Source organism: Nelumbo nucifera, chromosome 3 (genome assembly GCF_055504915.1).
Source record: "Nelumbo nucifera cultivar China Antique chromosome 3, China Antique-T2T, whole genome shotgun sequence".
Taxonomy (NCBI): Eukaryota; Viridiplantae; Streptophyta; class Magnoliopsida; order Proteales; family Nelumbonaceae; genus Nelumbo; species Nelumbo nucifera.
Genome location: NC_142651.1, coordinates 57,984,417 through 57,996,062, shown reverse-complemented (window position 1 = coordinate 57,996,062; position 11,646 = coordinate 57,984,417). Strand labels below are relative to the sequence as shown.

The following is an 11,646-nucleotide window of genomic DNA, read 5'->3' as shown; positions in this document are numbered from 1 at the left end:
TTACTTTTGTTTTGGGTTTTACTTTATTCTGCTTCATGTCTTAATTTACTTCATATGAAATGCAATCAAACAAAATAAGTTAAAATTTAAAACAAAAATAGGTCAAAATTTACACTTAAATCATTTGCACTGCCACAATTTCACATCAATGCAATTTTATTTGCATTGCAACCAAACACAGCCTAAGGGAAAGGGTGTATTCTACAATTTGAATTGTTTTTCTTGTCAATTCCAAAAGTAAATGAAAACCCTATTTGGTTGAAAACTGAATGTTTCTCAAAACAAAAACACAAAAAACGTGTTATTGAATTTCTGGTTTTAAAAACATATTTTTATTTGGTTATTTAAAATCAATGCTCCATAAATCTATATTTTTTACGTATGCAAAGATTTTTGTTTGTATTTTGAAAACCATTATTTTGATGGTTCATGTGTTATATTTTGAAACAAAACCAATTTGTTTTTGCCTTTAGAGATCAAAAGCATGCATGTTTTTAGCTTTTTCCCTAATGTGGCAATATCAAAAACTTTCAGATTTTAGTAACACCCCATAAATCCCTTAGGCTGCATTTGGAAACGATACAAATGGAGTGTAAATCCTGGTTCGGGGTAAATTTACACTCTAGTTCGCTTTTGTTTATTTTTGACAACATTACATTTATGCATTGACAAATGACATATCAATGCATATTCACATTGATAATAAGATGTAAAAGTATATCGATAAGAAAGAAGTAAATTTGTATTCAAGCGGGTTTTTGATAAAAAAAAGGCATATGCTTTATTGGAATTTGTGTTTGCATCTAAAAGTCAATTTGGTAAGAAGATAAATTTGTCTGTACAAAATTAATCCAACTAACTTTACAATTTATATAAACCGTTCTACACTCTCTACATATTTGCATTCACACTTATTTGCATCATTTCAAAACGCAGCCTTAATCTCATTTACACTATTTCTCATGTGGGTTTTTTCTCTGTTTTAAACTTGGGCTTATTATTCTCTATCAAAAAGCAGTTCTAATCGAAACCGTACGTACATATTCCATGTTGAAATCATAGACTTGTTTGATGATTTTGACTGTAATGTGTCCCTCTAATTTATTCCAACTTGTGGCATCAACCAAACTTTCTTATCAAGTGAGTCCGAATATACTTTTACGACGGTGAGAAACTGAGAATTGAAGAAATTAACAAAAACAAATACAATTGGAGATGATAATTTCTTTAATTAATTTGCCGAAGAAACTCTTCACTTTTGGCTAGTGTGAACAACTTAATTTGTTGCTGCATGCAGCTGGAAACGATCATGAATTCATCATTTCTACAAATCCAAGTCTTGAAGGAAAGGAGTAAAAATTATTCCATCAACCATACAATCGAGACAGTAGACCATACTTATATGTTGGTACAGAAGGAAGATGATGAGCAGCAATGAAACATGAAGAAATTAAAACATATATATCAATAATCAATTCCTATTCTTGGTGTTCATGGAACGCTTGACGGCCTCAGCATTATCTTTGATGAACTCCTTTGCTTCGTCTTTCTTGTCAACCGCCGTGTCCTTGATGTTTTGGGCGGTCTCCTTGGCTGATCCCCAGGCATCTTGGGCTGTCTGCTTCGCTTTCTCAGTGAGGTCCTGTGCAGTGTCTGATGCCTTGCCTGCCACCTCTTTTGTTTTCTGGGTTGCCTAGAATTACAACAATTTCTTATAATTGTGATCATCTCAACATCTGAAGTAGTCTCAGTCTGTGAGTAATTAAATCGAACATCACCTGTTCAACAGCAGAGCTGGCCTTATCTTTTATTTCTTCACCAGTCCTCTTCACTTCTCTGGCCCCTTGTTTTGCAGCATTGACGCCCTTATCGCAAGCATTCGAAGCTTCATTTTGTGCGCTTGCCTGTGAATGAGACTCAAAACTCATTTCAGCAGTCAGTTTTAAAATGCACCACCCAAGCGAACACACTTATTTCTCTTGCTGTTCAACACACAATGCCTTACACCTCTTTTTAATTGTAAAGCATTGATTGATTTGATATAAAAAGACTATTAATTTTTGAAAACCACATATTTCAAAGAATCATTTAACCTAAAAGTAGACCATTTGGTCAAAGTAGACCACTTGATCAAAGTAGCTCTGATACCATCTCCAAAAACCATTCAACTTAAAAGCTTAAATTGTTAGGTGAGGTCCTTGAATAAGTTGCTATTCTTTAATAAAATGTCACAAGAGTATAGAATTAGGGATGACAATTTTTTCATAAATCCCTATTTCTCAATCTAAAAGCTTAAATTGTTAGGTGAGGTCCTTGAATACATTGCTATTCTTTAATAAAATGTCACAAGAGTATAGAATTAGGGATGACAATTTTTTCATAAATCCCTATTTCTCAACTTAATCCTATAGGGCATATGGAGACGGCCTTGGTGGGGATGGGACGGTGATTAATAGGAATATCTGATCTGGGATGGGGATGAGAGTGAAATTTTCACTCCACCCCGACTTCAATTATTTATATTATATATGAAAATATATTTAAAATCTTTCTTTATTTCAAGTAATTCTTTTTATTCAAAAAACTTTTAATTAAAAAATTTTGGAGTTTTGAAGAACCCATTTCCATTGGGAATTAAAATTAAATTTTGTTTTCATAAAACTCATCCTCACACCATCTTCACAACAATTGCAGCCGTGCATTGAGAATATTAGACAAATTTTGTGAGGATCAAATCCGAATTCCTTGAATTGATGGTAACAATGGATAGATTAATTCATGTCTATATATCTAACTAAGAATTGAAGAAGTGCAACTCACTTGAAGAGGTCTTGGGGATACCGTGAAGCTCCTGGGTCTCCAATCGCTTCTTGTAACGGCAGAAGATCCAATGGGACGGAATTTGATAAGGGAGGTTGCTAGACTCATGCTTGCCATTTTAATTTCTTCTTCCTCTTTGTCAGGAGTAATGCAGCAGACAGAAATGATCGAGCACTTTGTCTCTGTGTTTCTTCGTTCTGTATATATATATATATATATAAGGGAGGGTTGGGAGTTCTTTCTCTATGTTTAGATAACCGTCTGCACATTCGGTAGGATCCGGTTTGTTCTCTTATTGCCAGGGTTCGGTCTACTTTGGACCTTTTTCGTTTGACTGCATCAAATATTGGCATGAGAGCGGGAAACTCTGCGTATTTCAAGTATTTTACATCTCGTTGTAATGGGGTTCCACGTATGCCAGTTCATGTCGGAGAGTTGGTTTGTTTTGTTTAGCTTTTTTATTTTTGATAGAAACAAATGGTGCTATACAATACCGGATAGGGCTGCAAATAAGTCGGATAAGATCCGATTTGAATCCGATATCGATCTGTTAAGTGGCAGATTTGGATATTCCTCTTGATCCTAATAAATCATATCGGAATAGTTGATCCTAACGGGTTGAATTTAGATATTGGCTGGTTCAATACGCTGTAACCCGAACTGATAATTATGAAACATTATATATGTATATTCTATATATTATTTATATAATTATATATTATATATTTTCATATATTACTATATTATATAAATAATATAATATATTATTTATATTACGTTATTAAATATAATTTTAATTGAATCGAATATTCAAATTCGAATTCGAATCATGCTTTCGAAAATCCGACAGATCCTTATTAGATTCGGATCAATCGGATTTTCTTAACAGATCGAATCGGATATGCCCTTACTGAATCCGTTTGCAGCTCTAATACCGGGGTAGCACGCCCCCAAACATCAAACAAATAAAATGAAAGGTCCCGGGGAGATTACAAAGATTTAAGGAAACAAATCAAGGTCCTGTACCTAACTCTACAATCCATTTTCTCCTTTATTTTCATCTTCAAGCAGTCTAAAATGATATTCCTTAGGTTCCAAGGTGGAGAGGTCAGACCTCTGACACAACTAATGACAAGATTCAAATCCCCTTGAGTTATGATTGAATGGATTTGTAGAGGGTTTGCAGTTCTGCTTAGTTGTACAATTTGGGTTGGTTTGAATTAGCATTTTGCTACTACTTCGAGCTTGGGCCTTTGAGTCAAGCCCATTCAAATTTTACAAAGATCTAATCCGAGCCCGCCCAAATTGCATCTCTAGTTCTGGGGTTGTTAATGGATCGGGTGGTCCAATGGAACCAAAATGAACTGATCCTATTGTTATATAGGGTCTAGTTCTACAATGTATGTTCAGTTTATAATTGTGTTGGGACCGGGTTTAGGGATGGCAATTTTGCTAAAATTTTGGAGTACCCAACCTGTCTCCACCCTAATAGATGGCAATTTTGCTAAAATTTTTGAGTACCCAACCTGTCTCTACCCTAATAGGATCTGCTTATCAAAATCCTTAAGGGTTTGGGCAGCTTTGGATTTTGACCTTAGCGTACTTGGTACCCAAATCCAATTATATTTAATGCAGGTACCCGCTCCCAATACCTCATTATAAATCCAATATATATTTAGTAAATATATCTTATATATTTCATAAGAATCATATACAGTAAAAATATGTGAGAGAGAATTCGAACCCTTGCCATTGTATCCTATCTGGCATCTTAGTGTCATCACCCAAAATTGAGCACCTTACCCCCTTAAACCGTAGATCGCCCATATAAACATTTCATATAATCAATTGGACAGTATTAAAAGACTCTATGTACCCTAAAACCCTTGCCTATCAAGTTTTATCTCAATGCTACTTCATTTGATCCTTGATCGAAGTAAGATTCTTTTTCAACTATTCTCATTATTCAAGAACCATGATCTCATAATTCCCCTATATGCAGGCCTCTTTAGACCCATTTCACCTAGCCAATAAGTTTGGGACCCTCAAAAATCCCATCTTACCAAATTTCACCTAAAAATTCCATCCTTACCCTTCAAACGAAGCAATGTTCTATTTCACAAGTTGTTGTCCACTTACACAACTTTCTTGTGATATAGCACCAACACAGTAGCCTTTCTTGAGTGAATCCTGGCCACTCAAAAGTTGTTAACCCTTGGATCAAAATATTCCCTTGTTAGCAACTTTTATTAGAACACCCCAAAAACCTCAAAATATTTAGAACACTCCCACCCTTCTTCCTTCTAGAATACCCCCAAACTCCCATTTTACCCTTGAAAACCCACAAAATACCTAAAATGCCCCACCTTCCCTCTTACCTAGAATACCCCAAGTTCACACCATTTAGACTATTTTGCCCTTGAAAACCCTCAAAATACCCCTCACCCTTCATCCTACCCAAAATGCCCCTAAATTTACCTCCTTGGACTATATCACCGCTGAGAACCCTTAGAATACCCAAAATACCCTTTATTCTCCCTCTCCTTAAAATACCCATGTTCTTACCACCTTTAGGCACATTTTCCTTCAAAAACTTCCAAAATACCTGAACTACCCCAAAATAGGGATGCAACTTGGGTGGGCCCAACCCGAGCCTAAATCGGCCCAACCCGAAATTTCACACGCCTATTTCGTAAGGGGTTTGGAACTTTACGGATAAGTGGTACATGGAGACTAAGGCTTGCAATGCATGCAGCGTCGGTCCGCTGATGATGGCGTTGTATAGTGACTGGGTGCGGATGACAATGAAATCCACCATCGCTGTGGTAGTGATGAGGCCATTACCTATCAACAATGGTAGAGCAATCTTCCCTTAAGGTATTAATGATTATCTAGAGAATCCTACCAGAGGGGTGTTGACCAGTGTGAGGCGGTCTTTCCCGATGCCAAGCTGTTTGAAGGCCTCTTCAAAGAGGATATTGGCCGAGCTCCTTGTGTCCACTAGTATCATTCATACCTCGAATTGGCGATCTTGGCGGTTATGAAAAGAGTGTCGCTGGTAAAAGTAATGGGGGTGTCTTGCCTCGGTCTCTTTGATTTCCTGTCTTCGACTTGATGTAGCCTAGCATAGGCCTTGCTGGTCAAGCTGCTCTCTCATCCGGAGGCCATCCTGCCCGAGATGACTATGATGACCCCGACCGGTGGAGCTCAGGCTAGGGGTGCATTAGTGTGAAGCAGTTCTTCACACTTGCATGAGGCTAGCTAACACACTTGCCAAGTAGTCTCTCAAGGATTCTCCTTTCCTCTGATGGACTTGCATGAGGCTAGATGAGGTCTTCCAATGCCTCTTGCTAGTGGTGAATTGTGCTAGGAACTATGCTTCCAACTGCTCCTAGGAGGCTATGAATTGCGATAGGAGCGAGGCGTACCTTGTTCTGGCTATTCCGTGGAGGGTCGCGACGAAGGCCTTGCACATCAATCTCTCCGCTGAGGTCTTCAAGGAGGTTCCCTCTTTCCCGATAGAGTCCATTTCCTTATCCATGTGGGACACTCCTCGATCATGCTCTTCCATCATGCGGTTGATGTTGACGGGGTCCGAAGAGGGCGGCCACGGAATCCACCACGTGGTGCCCTTTTCTAGCTCTGCAATCAGCCAAACAGATGCTTAGACATGTTTTTACTTTTTAAATTTCACCAAAATTTGTATATCATTTCTAAGAATGGAAATAGGATAGGTTTGGGGCAAGACACCCCCTCCTCATCCCCACCCCGTAGTTAAGGCACTCTACCCCATCCCCGGTGGCGACGCGTGTTCGGGGTGGGCATCCACTCCCCATCAGGGATAGGGAGTCCCCAAATTTTCACTGCCCTGGGGCAACCACCTAATAATAATCTAATTTGTGAATGTTTTATAGATAAGACTATGTGAATTTGGGGGTATTTTAAGAATTGGATTATGATAACTTTGCGGTACTTTATAAATGGAATTATGGGACCTTAGAATTTTAAGAATTTGAGAAAAATTTAGAGATATTTCAAAAATCAATATCAAATTTAGGAATACTTCACTAATTTACCATTAGATTCAGAGAATTATATACAAACCCCATCCTTACCCCGCCCCATTTAAAATCGGGGAAAACCCACCTCATCTGGGGTAGGGCAGGGCGAGACCCCAGTTTGACGGGGAAAATTTCCATCGCTAATTACTTCACTTTTGGTAAGAAAACTAAAATGATAAACTGAACACTTGGCAAAAGTTTTGTTGCATTTAGTAGTTCAATTATGCCAGATTTTTTTTTCTGAAAATTAATCTTTGGTTAAATTTTAGGGCTAGTAAAACTGAGCCCCCTGAATTCTCATTTGTGACAAGGATCCACCCTGTTAGAATGTGTGAATGACTGCCTTAGGAGGTGAATTCTGTGAATGCCTTAGGAAGTGAAGTAGCATGGATTGGCATACTTTGTAATACACTTGTTACCTCCATCCAATAGCGTTTTAGCTTTCCAGCCTTCACTTTTCTTTAGTTTTCATTATAATCGACTCAATATCCTTAATTCTCAGACATTTGTTAGAAATCAAAATGCCTTGAGTTCTGAGACTATAAAACTCTAAACTCAAGTTACTGAATCAAGGAAAATATATATTACCAATCAAAAGCCTGGGGTTTCAGAACGGTTTTAAAATCATGGGATTGGGGAACGAGATATGTTGTCATTTGAATGATTTCGATTGTATAAGTTGATAAAATTTAAAATCGATTATTCGACTTGGCAAGAACATGAACACTCTTAGCATCCTGATTTTTTTATGGAGGCTCTGGACCCATCTGCGATCTATCTTTCTGTTAAGTGGTTACAATGTTTAGGTGAAAGAAAAAAAAAAAACTATAAAAATCAAGTTCATATTAATAGGGTTAAGTTTCTCCTCATGTAAAGTTTCTTCTTAGTAGTGTCGTCCTGTTCAGCTTTTATCATTTTTAACTTACGGGTTTTTGTTTAAAACTCTGCCTCACTTTTCCCCATTTCTTAAACTTGAACATAACCTGAGTTTTCTCACTAATTAGTTCAGGAGAATTAATTGTTTCTGAGCCCATGAAATACCTAGGGTTTCAAAATTGGTTTGATTGGAAGAAATGGGGCTACTAGAAAATTTCATAGTTTATATCCTTCTTTAATGATTCCTTTTGCTTAGTCATATAGTTCCTCATCTAGGATGTGAGTTATTTGACAGTTTTGGAATCCCAATATGAAAGATCTTTTCCTATGTCATTGTCTTGTGAAGAGTTACCATGAAAGCTCTACTGCAGATTATATATAAAACTCTATCACTTAAATATTTACAGTAATAATGAAACCCCAATAACAATAACATTATTAATAACAGAAGAACCACAGAAATGGGTAGATCTAATTAATTGCATATCTCAACGAAAGCACAACATCTTTATCCAAATTATTATTAAAACAACTGGTTAAATGGTGCTACTATCTCTTGAGATATCTAGAATGTATGAAATTATGAAAACAAAATTGTACCATGAATTAGATTACTTGTTACAAGAACCAGATTTGCAGAATGTTAAGGGGATTAAGATGTATTTTGCTTTGTTTTCTTCAAAGTTGAACCTTAATTTCTTCATCCCATCGAGCTAGAATCAGAAAGGGTGCATGGTAGACTAATAAACACTTTATCAATTTGTCCAAATTGTCCAATTAATTGGAATATGATAGACATCTGATCAGCATGTAATTAGTTGGGGTTGCCACTAATTAAGGTGGTCTGTACCCACTAAATCAAATCAATTGGAAGAGGATAGACATCTAATCAGCATCTAAGCAAATATATTTATATTGCCCAAAACTATTTTCAACTGCTAGATAAGGCTGCAACTTGGGCCAGGTTGGCCCGAACCCAATCTTAACCCAACCTGAAAAAGTTGGATTAGGTTGGGTCGGATTGATGTCGGGTTAGAGTTAGGGTTGAAATTCATGAACCCGACTTTACTTCGGGTTGGGTTAGGTTTGACCCCTTAGCCAACCAGACTCAACCCGAACCCGACTCTATAGTACATGTAATATATAAATATATGTTATATGTAATATATAATATATATTGATTTGTTTAGATGCATGATATTTGTATAGCCCCCACCACATAGTATTATGTATTTCTTTTAAGATAATCACTTCACTTAATCATAATCAGAAAGATTTAAAACCTTAATAACATTATTTTATATTTTTTTGAAAATTTTATTCTTCATCTCCTCTATGTTGTTTGCCACTCAAGAAAGATCTATCATAAGTCATAACTCATAATAAACTATAGTCATTTCTAGCACTTGTTTTTCTGAATTTTGTATCAAAAGAAAAAAAAAAACATCAACAAACAAATACTAAAAAAATATAGGATTAATATATATAGTGAAAGTCGAAGAAATTTAGTTAGGGTTAGATTGGTCAGGTTGGATTAAGGTTAGGGTGTAGAACTTAAGGTTGAGATAGAATTGGCCCCAACCCGACCCAACCTAGCCCGACTTGCAGCCCTACTGCCAGAATGTCTTCCATCTAGGACTTAGCTCCTTATACAAATTGGGTTTGTGGTGGAAAACCTCATTCATCAGCTGTTGAAGGTGTTAAATTCTACCAAATTAAATGATAATTCATCAAAATTCACTGAGGTGGTTTTAATTGGTGAGGCATAACAAAAAAGAAATGAGAGTGGGTGATTATGATATCAGAACATTCACTTTCTTGGGACTAAGCAATCAGAACCGCCCGGTAAATATTCATGAATTCTTATTAGTTTTATTAGTTAGTGTACAGAACAAAAATTTTAGGAGATGCGAGCTCTGAAAAAGATAGATATATCAGAAATTTTATTTGGCACAACCCTTTTGATTTTCCAAATTAATAAAGAGAATGAAATGCTACAAAATTAGCATCTGAAAAAGAACCCTCCCTCTCACTTATTGGAAACAAGATTGTTTAGACGAGGGTAGGACTACCCAAAGTTTCATCAATTAGAACAACAACAAGTAGAAGCTGCACCAGCACCTGGTTGAATACATTTTCCACCTTTAGGGAAACCTCTTGAAATACAGGTCGCTTGGCAATCAGGGAAATTTGAGCATGGCCCTTGGCAATAAACCCATGCAGTAGCCTTTTCTTCGATTCCTTGTGCTGCAATATAGAAATTAATTTCATTAGAATACACAAAATGTGGGATGAAATATTTGACATTGGGGAAATGGGAATTGTATGGGCCCTAGCTAGTATTAGGGGTGTCAATGGATCGGTTTTGGATTGGATCCTGTCAAATCAAAATTAATTTAGACTGATTTGGCGGACCAACAAGATATTGAATTGGACCAATTCAGATTTAATGATCCAAAGTATTTATTGGATTTGATTGGACCTAGTCCATCCATAATGAATTTATATTGAATTGGATTGGATTGAATCAATATCTAGTCCATTTATGGGAGATTGGAATGTAGGTGTCAATGGACCAGATTTAGGTTAGAATTAATCTAAATTGAAACAAATTTAAACAGATTGGACGGTCTAAACATAGAATTAGACCGATCCAAAATGGACCAAAATATTTATTGAATTTGATTGGACCTGATCCGTATGTAATGGACTGACATTGGACTGGATCGGATTGGGCCAAATCAGTCCAATTGACACCCCCTACTGGCTAGATCCAACACCAGTCTTATGTCCCCATGCAAGGACCTATAAGTAACATGCTATGGGATTAGAATTCCTTAACCCCAATAACAAAGAATAAATAATGGAATTACCTGAGGAAGTAAGCAAGGTAAAGACAAAAATAGCCATCAGAACACTCTTAAGCATCATGCCACTCTGAGCCATTTTGTTTCTTCTTGTAGTCTTGTCACTCCCATATTGTTTTGGTCGCATATATATAGTTGCAAATGTAATTTAATGCATAATCTCATGAAACTTTCTTATTTAATTTCTGTTCAACTAACTTCTTAATATAACAGTTATTCCACCAAAAAAAAAAAACAGGTTGAAAAATATTGGTGTATGAATCATGAACCTTTTTATCTTTACATTTTTTTCTACGGATCCTATAATAATTCCAATCTCTACCACAAGAGGATTCCTAGACATAAGTTTTGCTGTATTTTAAGTTTAGGGAAAACCCTTAAACGTACCTATAGAATGTTAAATTGTGTCAAGCTACTCGTGAGTTATTTGATCTTAATAAGTATTTAATAAAATATTATATATATATATATATATATATATAAATAATAGTCATTACTGATTATTACTGCTATTATAAATTACTTTAATTTAATAATTATTGATTATTACAGTAATTTAATACATATATAATTAGTGATTATAATTAATAATTACTGTTATTATAAATATTGTTAATAAATTTAGTAATTATTGTTGTATTAAAAATAATTAAAAACGTTATTAAAAGTATTGCTATTGATTATTTAATAAAATATTATAATTATTGACTATTATTGATAAATACTGTTAATTTAATTTAATTTTGGTAATTATTAATTTAATGAATATTGTTAATAAATCCTATTCATAAATTTAATATTTACTGTTATATTAAAAATAACTAAATAATATTATTAAAACTATCACTAATGATTATTTAATTAAATAGTATAATTACTTACTATTATTAATAAATGTTGTTATTAATGTTCTGACAACTGACGGTTCGACCGTCCAGATCGAACGGATGGCCCATTCTGATAACAAAAATTACAAGCAAAAAATTATGGAACCGTTCTGACCACTGGTTTTCGGCTCAACG

At 35.4% G+C, this 11,646-nt stretch overlaps 1 protein-coding gene across 1 annotated transcript; it reads right to left on the bottom strand.

The window, feature by feature from the left end:
* Positions 1-1,153: 1,153 nt before the first annotated feature.
* LOC104602139 (uncharacterized) lies at positions 1,154-3,018 on the bottom strand. Its single transcript, XM_010265724.2, has 3 exons — positions 2,821-3,018; positions 1,779-1,904; positions 1,154-1,693 (listed from the first exon to the last, which is right to left on the bottom strand). Exons 1-3 carry the CDS (start codon positions 2,935-2,937, stop codon positions 1,472-1,474), a joined length of 465 nt encoding a protein of 154 aa, XP_010264026.1. The 5' UTR covers positions 2,938-3,018; the 3' UTR covers positions 1,154-1,471.
* Positions 3,019-11,646: the final 8,628 nt, after the last annotated feature.